This window comes from Lampris incognitus, chromosome 1, assembly GCF_029633865.1.
Source record: "Lampris incognitus isolate fLamInc1 chromosome 1, fLamInc1.hap2, whole genome shotgun sequence".
Classification (NCBI taxonomy): Eukaryota; Metazoa; Chordata; class Actinopteri; order Lampriformes; family Lampridae; genus Lampris; species Lampris incognitus.
The window spans coordinates 119,277,056-119,294,614 of record NC_079211.1 but is presented as its reverse complement, the minus strand read 5'-3'; the positions used below and the strand labels follow the sequence as shown (position 1 = coordinate 119,294,614).

The window sequence follows — 17,559 nt, the reverse complement described above, 5'->3', positions numbered from 1 at the left end:
GAAGCTGCCTTTGTTGAGCCATGAAATGGATAAATAGGCATTTTACACTTCCATTCTTCCGATACCCAAATTCACAGTGGAAAAATAAAAGACACTGGGGATAATTCATGTGTTTTGGTCGAGTGACTCAGCGATAGTATTTTTCAAAAGGACACCTTTTGGCTGAGCTCTGTCCAGCTTCTCTTCTTCATTCTCATTGTGTTACTGTTTCTTTATGCAGTGGCTTTCTTGGGGCACGAGTTAAGCTTTATCTGACCTCATGGAGCTGTTGTTGCCCACTTTGGTTTTGTTTCATCTGCTGTATTTTGCTAATGGTTATCCCACTGGTGCTCCCACCTCAGCCTGTGAGGACATGGTGCCTCGTCATACCGGGGTGCAGCCGCAGCCTTCACCACCACCCTACACTGTCCTCACCAACACAAGGACATTTCAGCCCGGTGAGCCCGTCACAGGTAAGGCATGTATGGATCAGTAAAATAATTTATAGTAGCATTTAGTGATCATTAAAGTACTTGCTGAGCTTAAAAAGTCAGAGACGCTTATCTGCTACGTAGCGCATGAAGACATCTAACAAATGAATTGAAATATGAATGGACGAGCTGTGCAAGCATTTTCAAAGCATTTTAAAACAACTTTTACTTAAAACAGTTGCAATTCAATGAACTTTCATCATCATTATTAAAGATAAGGTACTTGTTCAGATTGACTTATTATCTACAAATATCTTTTCAAAATTGCTTGAAAAAATATTGTAAGTTAGCGAATGGGCCCTTGGACAGGCTCCTTAAAACTTTAATGTAGTTGTGGTCCACTGGTGGTGTGCACACTACGTCTGACTCCTGACCCCAGTTTGGTATCCCGATCAATGACAGACACCCACATCTATTTTATTACCTTCTGCACTGTAGTATACAATACATTTGGCCTTAAAATAAATAAACAGTCTGAGCTTTTGGAACCATAAAAGGATAATAAGAGTACTAAACAGGTTACACTTAATTAAATAACTGAACATTATTGTCCTGTAATATTAGGCTTGTCAGTTTTCCCATACAGAATCGATGAGTTATTGTCATTATTATCAAATACCCTCTAAAAATAAACTGTCAGCAATCAGGTTCAAAAACTGGAGTTTTCAAAATGCTTTGTGGATTTTCCCAAATATGACGACTGGCATTGCGATGTCCTTTCCTCCACAGTGACGATAGTTGGACCAGTATACAGGGGCGTGCTTTTGGAGGCTCGGACAACATATAGCAGCACTGCTTTGGGGAGCTGGCAGCTACCTCCTCCAGACACCAAGTTGCTTGAGGTTTGCTTTGTACATTTTCAGTCTTTTATCGAATCAATTGATTGTCTAAATGTTTGCAGGAGGAGCGAGAACAGAACTTAATAGGCCATGCATGACCGAGATAAATGCATCTTTTATAAGCCATTTATCACGATTATGAAGAGTAACCAGTTTGAGCACCATGGTGATTTTATGACTCAAAAGTATTTCCAATGTCGTCCAATAAATACTGAGAATTTTTCATTTGAAGTGCAAAGGGAATCCACGAGGTGCCATCACTCACTCCAACATCAACATAAAGGGAAACACGACTGCATACTCCTGGATACCACCCACCTCAGCAAGCAGTTTGTACTTCAAGTAAAAATTTGGCTTCATCGTTTTTTGGGTTTTTTTTTTAAATCTCCTTAACTAAAACCAACACATTCCATTATCCGCTTAGTTTCAATTTCAGATCCTTTTGCAATGAACTGGATATTTTTCTTGCTGAAGGTGTCGTTGTTTTCAGGGCCACTGTAGCCCAGCAGCGCACCATCTTCTGGCTGAATGTGAGGTCAGCGACTCTGACCAGAGGTGGGTGAGGTGATGAATGTAAGATAAACTGTCTGAGAAACAGTACCCCCCCCCCCCTTCATAGAAATCCTAAATCCTCTGCATCTTCTCATCCTCAGGAAAAGATACGGGTGAAAAGTTAGCCACGGATGGAGCAAACGGACTGACGGATGGAAATCCGCTGTTTTACCTTGCACTGTGTCTTCTGATATCACAAGTGCTGGACTGAACACAGCCGAGTTGGAAGGGTTTCCTGCTGACTAACAGCTAAATTAGATTTGTCTCTGGTTGATTGACTGATTATATTTGTCTCTGGGTGAATTAAAAAACGTTGAAACCCTGCTGAAATCCTCATGTAGAAACTTCTTCTTGTATCTATCTTACAGCACAGCTTATTAGTTTGACAACATGAAGTAAATGTACGGTAGTCAAAGGCTTTCTTTTTTAAAATTTATTTCTGATTTTTTCCCTTTTTCTCCCAATTTTAGTGGCCAATCGCTCCTTATTTTAATTCAAACACCCACCTTCGCACTGCATGCGTTCGCCAACTGCATTTCTCCGGCCGGCAGTCTCGAAGGAGACGCCTCGCCACTTCCGGGACAAGGCGAAGCCAGACCGAACTACTGCTTTTTTCCCACACAGCGCGAACCCCGGTCCCTAGTGAGCAACTGCGTCGACTCAAAGCCGATGCTTAGACCGCTACACCACCGCGGACCCGCGTTTAAGTCTTTCTAATAGTGCCGGACAATGTGGAAAATAGTATTTTCAAAAATATCAGAAGAAACATTTACATGACATCGATATATTTCACGAGACATGCAAAAATATCACATTTAGACTCCACCTGAGGTTCATCACATTGAACTGTTTGGTAATGTAAGGTATAGTAAAATATCAACCCGAAACTAATGTAACAATGTAACGACCATGGATGTGTAGACTCACTAGCCCTTGGCTAATGGGTCGGACCCTTTAGTTGGCTGTTACACTAGTTTTCAAATATTTCTCCCTTACGCATTTCAGACCTCATTTTGTGAGAAATGTTTGTATCAATAATTTAGGTAAAAAATTGTGTATGATGATTTGGCCATATCCACATTTCATCCCTATATAATACCGCTGGAGGATGATAATATTGAATTATTACCCAGCCCTATTATCTAAGGATGTTTTTTTATGTCCATAATCAAATGAACAGTTATACTGAGGAATAAACTCTCTGGTGTCTTTCTACAAACGGTTTTCATTATTTCTTGTGTTCACTGCCTCAGATGCATAGACTACTCAGCATTTAGAGGAATTTTTTCTTCTTCCTTTTTTTGCTGAGAAATTAAGTCAAAAGAACTCCCATATCTTGACTAACTAGCAGTGGCGCCCCCAAGGGGGGCCAGGGGTGGCCACGGCCACCCTGATACTATCCCTGGCCCCCCCGCTGGCCCCCCCAGCCACGAGTCGCATATGCAGAATATGCTTCTGATTATGCATAATATGCTTCTATCTGATATCTTACATTAGGTGCTGTTCATTTAAATCAATAATGTATATTTTTCTTTACTCTCATATTGACCGTTTTCAACTAGCCTATACAGTATACTACAACGGCAGCATAGAATTCCCGAAATTCAGTCATGGCTTTTGGTTTTGGTGTGCCACCCCAAGATTTTCAGTGGCCCCATTTGGCAACCCCGATGAAAATTTTCTGGGGGCGCCACTGCTAACTAGGTGGGTAGGGAAGACTAATGGGGTCACTAGACGTCACGGATATAATTAGCACTTTCCCCTTGAACAACGGACCTGTGAGACATGAATTATGAATTCAACTGAAGCTTTGAAAATAAGTTAAGCTGTCTAGTCCTCTGCTTTTACTGCATGTATTCTGTCTTATTGAGTATGTAGTCAAATCCAGGCTGATCCACAGCAAGAGAAACTAGGACATGTCTTCCGTCCCGCGACCGCCGCAGCCAGGAAAAAGCCTCTCACAGTCAAGATGTCCTGTGTAAGTTGTGAAGTCGATGAGATTTGGTTCATCATCCTGACGCGTCACTACCTCTCTCAAAAAGCTTTAAAACAAACTCGGTTGATAGTATTTCCCAATACTAAACTGATTAGCCTCCCTGTATAACATGCGCAAACAACCCCCGTGCTCAATCTCGTGAGATCAAGTCGCTTTTGCATGGCTGTTGGTTCCTTAGTTAGCTTATAATAGTGATGCAGACTATATAATGTAATATATCAACAATAACAGTTTCCCGATCTATTCATCTATTGTAAAGCCTCGAACAGGGTTGCTCTTTCTTTCTAGGTCATATCTCGCAGTCAATCCCTGATTCCACTTACATACCGTATCTATTGTAGCACTATATCGCCAACATGAATGAACTCTAGGTTAATCCCTCTTCATAAAAGATAAAGAAAAAAAACTCATCAGTTTAATTGTGACCCCCCCCGTTTAATTCCAGAGAAAGGAAGAGGTACAATTCTTGTGCAATTCGTTTGGTCCATACGGTGCTTCGGCAATGTATGGAATCTGTGCCGTGTCAATAATGCAGCTACCGAACTGGACTGAAATAAAAAGCAAGAGGGGATGAGAGAGCGCGCGCGCGCGCGCGCGCGAGAGAGAGAGAGAGAGAGAGAGAGAGAGAGAGAGAGAGAGAGAGAGAGAGAGAGAGAGAGAGAGAGAGAGAGAGAGAGAGAGAGAGAGAGAGGAGAGAGCGAGAGATACCCAGAGACCTAATACAGCTCATTCTTTTTATCTCGCTGCATCTGCTCCACTTTTTCCACATCATGCCATCTAACCTAGTTTTCTAGCATGGTGTGGTCAGCAGAGACCCAGTGGATGTTAAAGAGGCTTAAGATGGGCATTACATGTACCACTGGTTTCTGTCAAGTTCCATGTCCGTTTGTCAAAGCCGTCATTCCCTGTTTTACCCCCATTTGTCTGCCCAACATGCTGGCCAGCTCTTGTTAAGTTAGCTCCCTGAAGTTAGCAACGATTTATGGCTTCACTTGCTTTGATTTATTCCCACTCAGGCTCCCGAACTGCAGATCACAGCACAGGAAATACCTCTTGCTCCTGAAGTTAAGGTATTTACCCATTTAAAAGGAAAAGGTAGCATGGATCACACCATACAGAGTATACATTCATCACACATGGAAAATCACATGGAAAATTGAGCATGCCTGAAGACACACGGAAAATGTAATAATTCTGCAATAAAAATTGAAGTTTGAGAGTTATTAGATGTAATTTATAGGCAATTCAGTATTCCTTCGATAAAATCATTGCTTGAAGAAGAAAAAAAGATGGAAAAAAAGAGAAGTCCTTTCAGGCGTTGAACTGTCTTGCCTTTGACAAATTCATTTCAAGATGATTAGGAAAAATGCCCGCCCCTCAAAAGGTTAAATACACACTTTCTCTGGCGGCTTGTGAAGGAAGACTGACAATCACATTTTACTGATATAAGGCAGCAAACTGGCAGAATGCTCTAGTTTGATTTAAAGTATTTCCTGATTGATTTGAAGTATTTCCAGTTCGTCTGCTGAGCTTCAGCTTTGTATAGGCAAGTCCAAAAGCACGAGTGTTTGAACATACACTTGTTAGTTTAAGTGTGTGTTTGTTCATCTGTGTGTGTGTGTGTGTGTGTGTGTGTGTGTGTGTGTGTGTGTGTGTGTGTGTGTGTGTGTGTGTGTGTGTGTGTGTGTGTGTGTGTGTGTGTGTGTGTTTGATTATTTTGTGAAACTATTCCCTGTTTTATTGTATTTTCACGACAGCGATGTGATGTTAATGTGAATGTAACCAGGTTAAAATTAATGTTTTTATTTTATTTTGTTTGAGTATGAAATATCACCAAATCCTGTCTGTGTGCTGTTATTTGTGTTTACTACATTTTATTTTATGTCATTATTTACTTTTATGTATGTTTTCCAACGACCGTCATATACGTGTACTGTCGCTTTAAGAGAGAGGTCTTGTGGGTACACGGAAGAGGGAACGCGGGAGAGGCCATTTTTGTTTTGTGGGAGGAGTCTCAAGCAGCAATCGAGCCGAGCCACACGTGTTTCTTACCGTGGGACAGTTTTGCTGGTTGAGGAGAACGTAACCTTGAGTATCCCTGTAAGAAGATACTGCAAGCTGTGGGATAAAATACTTGTTTATCCTTTCTTACATCGGAGTCCCGTGGACGGTTTCTACTTCTAACGCACACGAGTGGAGTCCGGGCAGTGGTTGAACTTCGACCCCCACGTCCGTAAGAAACACCGCTCCCGCTGGAGGACTGGACGGTTGTCGAAGGGTTTGAAACCAAAATAAATGGCAAGGTGGGCCAAATAGAGTCCTGTGTGTCCCCGCTCCTTCCTTGATCATGATGATGATGATGATGATGAGAGACTGAGGGCCCCCCACAACACCTGGGGCCCCACCCAACTAGAACACAACGCAGAGCTAATGATGAGAGTGACGGGCATGCAGCAGGCTGACCAGCACAGAACAGCATAGGACTGCCCCCGTTACATGAACATTGAAGTGCTGTAGCCCTACATTCACACAAGGCGATTAGGGATGGGAGAAAGGCACATACAGTAATAATCCTTGTATCTCTGACCTCAAATACAGCCACATTACAACATCAAACCAAGTTACAGTGGTAATCGCTGAAGTCACTCAACCTTTCTCCAGCATTAATTCCTACAGGGAATTACTGTATTGTGTCAGCACTGCAATAGTAAAGAGGCATTTTTACTGAGGTTGTAGAGTTTGGATAGAAAAGAAAAAGAAAGCCAATTTATTTTGTCATTGTATTCTTACAATTAATTTATTCTATGCATTTAACCCATCCTATTGTATAGGAGCAGTGGGCGGCTGTAACATCCGGGGACCAACTCCAGTTCTTCATTCCACCCATCGCCTGTATATATGGATATATCATAATAGAAAATAATTGATAACGGTAATGATATGTGCCCACCGGGCCAGGAGGTGGCAGTATTGGTATATCTTGTTTATTGTAGAGGGTTAAGGTTCATGCGCAGAACGTTCTTGGATCAGAACATGTGACAATCATGGCGCAGACAAGACGTGATTAAATACACGGAGACAAGATTTACTTTTCAGCTTGATTTATTACATAACCGAACATTACATGGTACCAGGAGTGAACCAGACAGGAAATGGATGCTACAAATCCACGGGGGACTTTAAAGTTAACTGGAAATGTAGACGCCAACTGGAGGAATTTCAAGTAGCAGTTCAAGCTGTATGTCGTGGCTATAGGGGTGACGGGCGTCAAATGAGCGAAAGCCCGCCATGCTACTCACCATCGCTGGAGCTGATGTGCTAGAGGTGTACAACACATTCACGTTTGCAAACGAGGGGAACAAAAACACGTTGGACGAAGTCGTCAAGAAATTTGATGAATACTGCCTGTCAAAAAAGAATGAGACTTACGAGAGGTATGTGTTTAGATCGCGGATGCAACGCGAAGGAGAGAGGTTTGGTCGTTTTCTCACAGACCTTAAGCTCAAGGCACTTCAGTGCACTGAAAGAGTCAATGATTTGTGATCAAATTGTGTTCGGCACCTGTGACAAGAAAGTCAGAGAAAGGTTGCTAAGAGAAACGGAACTCAGTTTGGACAATGCTGTGAAAATATGCACGGCCAGCGAGTTAGCTAAACAGCACGTGGAAACGTTTGAAGGTGCCGCTAAGGGACTAGCTTTAGCTCTGCCAAGTGCGAACGTAGACGCCGTTTCATTCAAGGAAAATGGGCGCGGAAAATACCGAGGTGCTCGAAGCAAGCAAAGTGACACATTTAACTGCAAACGTTGTGGAGATAATCACAAACCCAGGCAATGCCCAGCATTTGGTAAAATGTGCTCCAGGTGTAAGGGACAAAACCACTACGCAAAAATGTGTTTTTCAAGAGAAAGGAAAGAACGCAAGGTGCATGTAGTGGATGAAACTGATAAAGGGCAGTGATTCAGAGTCATTAATTTTTAGTGAACATGGTTTCCTGTGACTTTGAAAAAAGTGTTCAGCCAACAGAGTGTAGACACTGTGTAATGAATTAAAGGTCATGTGTTTAACTTGACCTACTCATGGGTGTACGTGCAGTGCGCGTGACGTATACAGGAAGTGAGAAGCGCATGTTATGAAGGTTGTATGTCGGATGAACGCTAGTAAAAGCTACACAGTTAAGAACCTACGAAGTCGGCTCGTTCTTGAATTATTCTTATGTCAGTAAGACAAGGCGTCTACGGACATTACATGGTGTCAGAATAGTCTGTGTATCTGAACACGAGCGGTCATGCCGAAGTTTAATCCGCCGAGTGAATTCAAGTTTGACTGCCCCGTTGAATGGCCGGAGTGGAGACAACGGTTTTCGCGCTTCAGGCTCGCGACAAAGTTGGCATAGACCTGTGTGAGTACAAAAAGCAAAACTACTTGATAGTGTCTGACTATTATTCCAGGTTTTTGGAGATCCTAAATCTACCAACAACTACTAGCAGTCAGGTTGTAGCTAGGCTGAAGGCTACATTTGCACGTTTTGGTATCCCTGAAATTGTAGTTAGTGATAATGGGCCACAGCTAGTTTCAGAAGAGATGAGGAGGTTCAGTGAGGATTATGATTTCATCCATGTGACTTCAAGCCCACACTACCCCCAGAGTAATGGACAGGCAGAGAGGGCTGTTCAGATAGCCAAAAGCATATTAAGGCAGGAAGACTCTCTCCTCGCCCTGTTGACATACAGAGCTACACCCTCTTCTTCCACTGGAGCCAGTTCAGCGGAATTGCTCATGGGTAGGAGACTCAGAACCACCTTACCCACATTGCAGCATAACCTGAAACCGGCCTGGCCTAAAGAGGAACTGATCAAAACCGCTGACGCCGCAGCCAAATCGAGGCAGGCTTTCTACTACAACCGCAGGAACGGCGTGCGGACACTGCGCCCACTGAACTCGGGTGACGCAGTACTCACCAAACCTGATGGACAGAAAACATGGACAATGCCAGCAGTTGTTCACAGTCAGAGCTCCACTCCCAGGTCCTACATAGTGGAGACAGCTCAAGGTGAACATTACAGAAGGAACAGGCGCCACCTGTTGGCCACACCTAAAACACTCACCTTTGTCAGCAGGGATCCTGACCATGTCACTCCAGGGGAGAATGGAAACATGGATGAGTCCCGAGCAGCAGAAAGGCCAACTTCCACACCATATGTTACTCGCTCTGGCAGGGTGAGCAAGCCAGCAATCCGGCTGGAATTGTGAGGCGTATGGACTTGTGTACTGTGGGGGATTTTTTATTTTTTTTGTGAAAAGGGGGGTGATATACAGGTTAGAAAATCATCTTAGAGGGGGAGATGTAATGAATGAAAGGTCACGTGTTTAACTTGACCTACTCACGGGTGTACGTGCAGTGCGCGTGAAGTATACAGGAAGTGAGAAGCGCATGTTATGAAGGTTGTATGTCGGATGAACGCTAGTAAAAGCTACACAGTTAAGAACCTACGAAGTCGGCTCGTTCTTGAATTATTCTTATGTCAGTAAGACAAGGCGTCTACGGACATTACACACTGGACATCAAGTCAGTGCAGTGGGTACAGACAAATGGACGGCACCTCTGTTAGATAATGGGACAAGGGTGTTTTTCAAATTAGACACAGGGGTAAAAGCCAGCCTGATTAGTGTAAAAGACATTAAAGGCCTTAAAGACATTGGTTTTCTGAACACCCTTTTTAACACTGGGAGTTTGAATCACAACCGAAAATAGGTGTGGTTTTAATAATTCAAAGCTATTGGCTACTGTCTTCCTGGGTGGGTGGGACTCGGTAGTGCTCGTCAAAAAATGTCAGATAGCGAGAGTGAGAGGAAGATCCTCTGCGAGGATTACAGTTTCGAGGAGGAGGATTCGGTGATACAAATAACTGTTAGATAGATAGATGATAGATATTTAGATAGATAGATAGATAGATAGATAGATAGATAGATAGATAGATAGATAGATAGATAGATAGATAGATAGATAGATAGATAGATAGATAGATAGATAGATAGATAGAAATACGTCGTAGCAAGATCGATAATAAAGTCGCAGCAAAATAGCATAAACTCGAGCCAAGGAGCTAGCAGGAGGGGGTGAAAGAACGGCTTCTCCGTGGTTTTATAGCGTCTCGCTACTGACAAACCCTATATGCAATTTGACTGGTGTCTACGTATCCACCGGCACAATTTGACATTGGACACCATCTACAGTCAACCACAGATCTCTCTCTAGTGGCCGCAGATGCGCTGTTTTGGCCACTGAATTTCTCCGTGGTCACATTCCAACTCGGAACATAGCCTGTCAATAGGAATTTTCAGATTTTGTTGTCAGTAAAGAGACACCACAAATACATAAACGGACAGTCCCACTGAAGGCATATAACGGACAGCGAATAGAAACCAAAGCGGTGGCAAGCTGAAAGTGAATGTGAAAGGGAAGCAACAAAACCTGAAGTTTGTAGTTGTTCTTAATGATTATGAGCCACTGCTAGGAGACAAAGCATGCGAGGACCTTGAGCTGGTCAAGAGGGTCTACCAAATCAACAGTGAAAAGGTGGTTCTTAACACTCACAGCGACACAGTAACTGACATTGTGCAAAAATTTCCTGATATCTTCACAGGCCAAGGGACGTTGCCATTCACCTACAGAATAGAGCTGAAAAGGGATGCCAAGCCAGTTGTGTATGCCCCACGGACAGTGCCAGCACCACTTTGAGCCAGCTTAAAGAAAGAACCAGATGGTGAAACTGGGAGTCATACAACGTATTGAACAACTGACAGACTGGGTGAACTCCATAACATGTGTAAAGAGACCCAATGGTGAGCTAAGGGTGTGCCTAGACCCCAAAGACATTAATGAGAACATTAAAAGAGAGCACTACCAGATACAAAAACAGGAACAATCACTAGTGAAATGTCAGGGGCCAAATTCTTCAGTAAACTAGATGGGTCTCATGGTTTCTGGCAACTGAAATTGGATGATAAGAGCAGCAAGCACTGCACGTTCAATACACCGTTTGGCAGATACTGTTTTCTTAGACTTCCATTTGGAATCAAATCGGCTCCTGAAATCTATCACAGAGCAATGGAAACGATTGAGGGTCTAAAAGGCACCCAGGTTTAGATTGATGACTTAGTTGTGTGGGGCTCTACACTACAACAACACACCGAGAGACTGTTGAACCTCCTACAGATAATCCAGTTGAGTGGCCATAAACTGAACAAAAACAAATGTCAGTTCTGGGAAACAAAGATCACTTTCTTAGGTGACAAGCTGTCTGGAGAAGGAGTGGAACCAGACCGCTCCAAAGTACAGGCCATTCTGTACATGCCCCCACCTACAGACAAGAAGGGAGTACTGCGAGCCATGGGCGTGGTACATTTCCTAGGCAAGTTCATCCCGAACCTCTGTGAAAACGGTCTGTACAAGAGATCTGCTGCACAAAGGCAAAGTGTTGAAGTGGACTGCCAGATATGACAGAGAATGTAGAAAGCTTAAAGAGACTGTTCAGAAATGTTTATTTGAATAAATAGACAAATATGTTAATTCATTTTTAAGTAAAAGGGGCATGAAAATACATTGTTGCAGTTGGAATGCTTTGTTTACAATAGTTGCAGTTGTGATGTTGACAGAGGGCGACATAAGAGCTGCAGTAATGCTAATATTTCGGTATTGCCACACATTTATTTTATTCTGAAAAGTCTCGGTTTAAGTTAGACATATGCTTTTATTTTAAAGGGAAAAAAACAAGTGACATTGTGTTTTTTTTGTTCGGCTTAGCTTGACGTTTTTGTATGCACCTGCTAGATTTGTAAGACAGGTCCTGTGGCGGACACTAGGGGCTATGCCTCTCACCCAGCAGGACTGTGAGCTGGGGTCGTGGTTTACGTTCCCGGGCTCGCCGGGGCAGGGTTGTTCCTGCTGCAGTTGGTTTTTGGAGTTGAGGAATAAACATCAAACTCGCCTTGGTCTCATGTGTTTTTCCTCATTCCTGCCACATTGGTGACCCCGAATTGAACATGTTTGGAGCAGAAGATGTGTGTGAATCCACTTCGGCCACGCCGCCCCAACTCTCTCAGCCGGACGTTCTCGCCGCGGCTGTGAAGCTCCCAGAGTTCTGGCAGAGCGACCCGGCCTCGTGGTTCCAGCATGTCGAGGCGCTGTTCCACCTGCGTGGAATCTCCGCAGACGACTCCAGATACTATCTGGTCGTCGCTGCGCTGGATCAGCAGTCCACACGCCGGGCCATGCAGCTGTTGCGCGCCCCTCCGCAACACGATATATACGTCGCCCTCAAACATCTTCTGCTCCGGAGGTACAGCCTATCTGCCGCAGAGAGGGCAGATAGAATCCTTTCCCTATCCGGTTTGGGCGACGGGACGGCTGTGGATCTCATGGACAATATGCTGTCGCTGCTAGGCTCAGACGAAGGCGGGTTCCTTTTCCCGCACGTTTTCTTGCGCCAGCTCCCGTCTCCTGTGCGCGCGGCTTTGGCTAACTCCCCGTGTCTGGCCGCTGGTGACTGCCGAGGTTTGGCTGAGGAGGCCGATCGGGTGCTGCTGGCTACCAGACGGTTCTATGTGCAGAGTGTGGCATCGGAGCCTCTGCAGCCGACGTCGGAGGACGCGGACCCGGCAGTGGTGGCTGGAGTGACTGCCCGGAGACGGCGCGGGAGAGGCCTCTGTTTCTTCCACCAGCGGTTCGGCGGCAAGGCGAGGCGCTGCGTCCCTCCGTGCACGTTTGAGACGGCGGGAAACTCCAGGGCCAGCGCTCAGTAGCAGCTGTGGGCGCTGGCGGACGTAGTGAGCTGCTCTTCATTAAGGACACGATGTCAGGAAGACGGTTTCTGGTGGACTCAGGCTCGCAAAAGAGCCTACTCCCTCCTGCTAAGACAGACAGGTCGGCCGAAGGCGGCGGCCCACAGTTAAGTGCAGCTAACGGTTCGTCCATTGCGACGTTTGGCACAAGGTTGGTGACTGTTTGCTTCCACGGGCGCCATTTTGAGTGGGACTTTGTAGTGGCCGCCATTACTGTTCCTATTATCGGCGCGGATTTTCTGGGTGCTAATGGTCTGCTGGTTGATGTTTTAAACCGCCGTTTAATTGATGCTGTGTCTTTCGCCACTGTTCCGTGCGAGACAAGGGGAGCCGGGCCGTTAACACACGCTAACTTTTTAGCATTAGGGGATGTTTTTCAGCGTTTGCTGGCGGATTTTCCATCGGTGACTACGCCTACCTTTTCCACCGCGGTTACTAAACATGGGGTAGAACATTTCATTCCCACTCTGGGACCGCCAGTTTTTGCGCGCGCGCGGCGCCTCGACGCGGTAAAATTGGCTACAGCTAAGGAGGAGTTCGCCATCATGGAGCGTCTGGGTATAGTGAGGCGTTCCAACAGCCCGTGGGCCTCGCCGCTTCACATGGTGCCCAAGGCGGATGGGTCGTGGCGGCTTTGCGGCGACTTTCGCCGCCTGAACAACATCACCGCCAATGACCGCTATCCCAACTCACACATACAGGACTTTTCCATACACCTGGCAGGTACCACTATGTTCTCTAAGGTGGACCTGGTGCGGAGCTATCATCAGGTTCCCGTGCGCGCAGAGGACGTGCCCAATACCGCAGTGATCACCCCGTTTGGGCTTTTCGAATTCATGCGCATGCCTTTTGGCTTGAAGGGGGCAGCGCAAACCTTTCAGAGGCTGATGGACTCGGTGTTGCGTGACCTTGATTTCGTGTTTGTTTATCTCGACGACATATTAGTGGCCAGTCCGTCAGCTGACGAGCACCTGGCGCACCTGAAACAGGTTTTCCGTCGTCTGGACGAACACGGCCTGATAGTCAACCCGGCCAAGTGTCAGTTTGGACTGCCGGTGATTGACTTCTTGGGTCACCGCATTTCGCCGCAAGGCGCGTTCCCGTTGCCTTCTAAGGTGCAAGCGGCTGCGGAATTTCCCCGCCCGGTCTCTGTTAAGGCATTGCAGGAATTCTTGGGAATGGTGAATTTCTGTAACCGTTTCCTCCCTCGCGCTGCCCACCTCCTTCAGCCACTTTACGAAGACCTGCGGCTTAAGAAGGCTAACGACCCTGTCGACTGGACTCCCGAACAGGTCCAGGCCTTTGACGGAGCAAAGTGCGCCCTGGCTAACGCTGCCCTCCTCGCCCATCCCACACCCACGACGTCCATAGCTTTAACAACCGATGCGTCTGACATAGCCGTGGGGGCTGTGGTTGAACAGCGTGTGGCGAATGCGTGGCAGCCACTCGCATTTTTTAGCCGCAAACTGCGAGATAGCGAGCGCAAGTACAGCGTTTTTGACCGGGAGTTGCTGGCACTGCACCTTGCAACCCGGCATTTCCGCTTCCTGCTGGAGGGTCGCCCATTCACGGCTTATGTGGATCATAAACCGCTGACTTTTGCCATGTCCAAGGTGACTGAGCCGTGGTCTGCTCGTCAACAGCGCCACCTAGCGGCGATCTCCGTGTTCACAACGGACATTCAGCATGTGGCCGGGAAGTCCAACCCTGTTGCTGATTGTCTGTCGCGTGTGCTTGTGTGTCTTGTGCACCTCGGTGTGGATTTCTCCGCTATGGCTGCCGACCAGCCCAGTGACCCGGACGTCCTTGCCCTTAGGTCAACGCGTACCGGTCTCAAGCTAGAGGACGCTGTGATGCAGGAAGGCAGTCCTGCCCTCCTCTGCGATGTCTCCACCGGTCGTCCCCGCCCCGTTGTTCCAGTGGCCTGGCGCCATCGAGTTTTCGATTCGATTCACTCCCTCTCGCACCCTGGAGTTCGGGCATCGGTGAAGTTGGTCGGTTCCAAGTTCGTCTGGCCTGGCCTCCGCAAGGACGTCAAGGGGTGGGCAGCTGCATGTGTAGCGTGCCAGCGCGCTAAGGTCCACCAGCACACTAAATCGCCCCTCGAACCGTTTCCGATCCCGGCCAGACGTTTCGACCACGTGCATGTGGACCTGGTGGGCCCTCTACCTTCTTCACAGGGTTTTACGCACCTGCTCACAATGGTATATCGGACCACCAGGTGGCCAGAGGCTGTCCCTCTATCCTCCACAACATCCTCGGATGTTGCACGCGCTTTTCTTTCCTCCTGGGTCGCCCGTTTCGGCACTCCGTCAGATATCACCTCAGACAGGGGCCCCCAGTTCGTGTCAGAGCTCTGGTCGGCACTTGCGCGATCCTTGGGTGTGCAGGTACACCGCACTACCGCGTATCACCCTCAGGCTAACGGGTTGTGTGAACGTTTTCACCGGTTGCTCAAGGCAGCGCTACGCGCTGCGCTCTTGAATGGTAACTGGGTGGATCGTTTACCTTGGGTTATGCTCGGGTTGCGTTCGGCTCCTAAGGAGGACCTCGACGCGTCACCCGCTGAACTGGTGCTCGGTCAGCCACTCCGCGTCCCTGGGGAATTTTTGCCTGGGAGTTCCGCTCCTCGACCCCGTCCGGCCGTTTATCCTTTTTTGTCCAACAGCACTCGGGTTCCAGGCCCCGTTCACCACATGTTTTCCGCGGTCGTTCGTGCCTGCGGAGCTCATGTCGGCTCGTTTTGTTTTTGTACGGCATGATGCTCACCACTCACCCCTCCAACCCCCATACGATGGCCCATTTCGGGTTCTTGAGACGGGTCCTAAGGGTTTTGTGCTAGATATGGGTGGGCGTAGGGAGCGTGTCACGCTTGATAGGCTTAAACCGGCGCACAGGGTGGCAGGCGAAGTTGTGTTTCCGGCCCAGGTTCCCCGTCGGGGTCGTCCTCCTTCCAGGACCCCGGCAGTGTCTTCACGGGTTCAGCGTTCTGCTTCTCAGCCGGCTTTGGACTGTGTTTCACCTACTGTTTCGGCTGAGGGACGGCGCAGCCGTTATGGCAGGCTGCTTAAGCCTCCAGTGAGACACTAAGTTTCTTTCCAGGAGTCCCTTCTGGGTGTTCGGGGGGGGGGGCTGTGTGGGAGACACTAGGGGCTATGCCTCTCACCCAGCAGGACTGTGAGCTGGGGGCGTGGTTTAGGTTCCCGGGCTCGCCGGCGCAGGGTTGTTCCTGCTGCAGTTGGTTTTTGGAGTTGAGGAATAAACATCAAACTCGCCTTGGTCTCATGTGTTTTTCCTCATTCCTGCCACAGTCCCCTTTTTTCACACGTCCTGTAATTTACCGCAGCATTACAGAAATTAAACGTTGAGTTTGAAGGTACAACCGTTCTCCTCATTATTGAGAAGCTCCAACTAATCAACATTTTGGTGCTGAAACCCGGGATCTTGGACTGTTGAACTTCGAAGTTGGAAGCTAACGAGATAGCTAAGGCTAACAGCGGGAATGGGGGCGCAATTGGAACGGATGAAAAGGAAGCGGAGGACAATCGGCGCCGCTACAACAGAGCTGGAAGAGGTGAGAGAGGGACAGCCGGACTGTGATCTCCTGCGTGAAATGCTTTCACTATTGTCAACAAAGGAAGAACAATTGAGGAGGCATTGAGAGGGAAACGCCGACAGACGATCTAGAAGCAGAAATTGCAGCGACTCAGGACTACCAGGACCGCATCATCACATGGAAAACTCGTGCCAAAAGGTTCATTGAAAATTCACGGGAGCCTGTGATTGGGCGGGTGAGCGATGCAAGTTTAAGCTCAGTCATCAAATCAACAGACTGTTAAACTACCCAAGCTAGTGATAGAAAAATACGGTGGAGAAATAAGCCAGTGGCAAGAATTCTGGTCCCAATATGAAACCGCTATTCATAACTGACACGCTGTGCAAGAAGGAAAAGTTTACTTACCTGAGATCCTATTTGACTGGAGCAGCAGCCAGAGCCGTAGCATGACTAACTATGAGTGACAGTAATTATGATGCTGCAATAGAGATACTTCAGAACCGTTTTGGAAGAAAAGACGTAGTCAGTGCGCACAAGTTCAAATTATTGAACCTCAGTCTCGTGAGGAGTTCCTCAGATATAGCAGGGCTCAGGCACCTGTATGACGAATGTGAAATACAGTCTAGAATCCTTAGGGGTACACAGCGACGCATATGTCTGCCTGCTCTGCCCAATACTACTGCAGCCCATACCAGAGGATATTACCTTAAACTACACACGTGGGTCAGATTCCAGCGGTGAATGGAAAGTACAAGAGCTTATTAAATTCATGCAAAGGGGCGTGCAAAGCAGAGAAAGAGCACATCAACTTATCAGACCAGGCAATGCTGAGAAGGACATCCCGCCAAGCAACCAATCATTCACCAAGCCAGCATCCTCCAGTGGAAACAGACCTAAAAAATGGAGTGTGCCCTCTGCAGCTGCACTGCACACAGCGAGTAGTGTCTCTTAGACATGTGTATATTGCGATAGTGCTAGCCATAAACCAGAAAATTGTCCAGACAATTCAGTGGCTGCTCGCAAAGAGAAATTGAGAAAACTATGCAGATGTTACATGTGCCTAGGTCCAAGACACAGCTAAATTCTGTAGACTCAAGAAAGTTAAATGTGCTTTGTGTAGTCGCAGGCATCACCAGTCAGTCTGTGATCAAATTGAAACAAAGCCGGACACTAGCAGTCATGTAACAGACAGTGCCAGTGCAGACCGTGGCAGCATAGACAAAGGCAGTACAGGCACTTTGGTAGGCTCTGTGTCCAGCACATTTAAAATGGAAGCTGATGTAGAGAACACAGTATTGCTCCAG

The 17,559-nt window shown here is 47.0% G+C and overlaps 1 protein-coding gene across 1 annotated transcript; it reads left to right on the top strand.

The window, feature by feature from the left end:
* Nucleotides 1–259: 259 nt before the first annotated feature.
* Nucleotides 260–11,359, top strand: si:dkey-251i10.2 (uncharacterized protein LOC562682 homolog). Its single transcript, XM_056279208.1, has 5 exons — nucleotides 260–452; nucleotides 1,200–1,312; nucleotides 1,542–1,651; nucleotides 1,800–1,864; nucleotides 11,148–11,359. Exons 1-5 carry the CDS (start codon nucleotides 260–262, stop codon nucleotides 11,357–11,359), a joined length of 693 nt encoding a protein of 230 aa, XP_056135183.1.
* The last annotated feature ends 6,200 nt before the right edge of the window (nucleotides 11,360–17,559 follow it).

Bases quoted from the DNA above. Each gene is read 5' to 3' on its own strand.
- si:dkey-251i10.2 (XM_056279208.1), top strand. From the start codon at position 260: ATGGAGCTGTTGTTGCCCACTTTGGTTTTGTTTCATCTGCTGTATTTT. The intron at 1,313-1,541 runs GTTTGCTTTGTA...TTTCATTTGAAG, and splicing joins CAGACACCAAGTTGCTTGAG to TGCAAAGGGAATCCACGAGG. The intron at 1,865-11,147 runs GTGGGTGAGGTG...TCACTTTCTTAG, and splicing joins GTCAGCGACTCTGACCAGAG to GTGACAAGCTGTCTGGAGAA.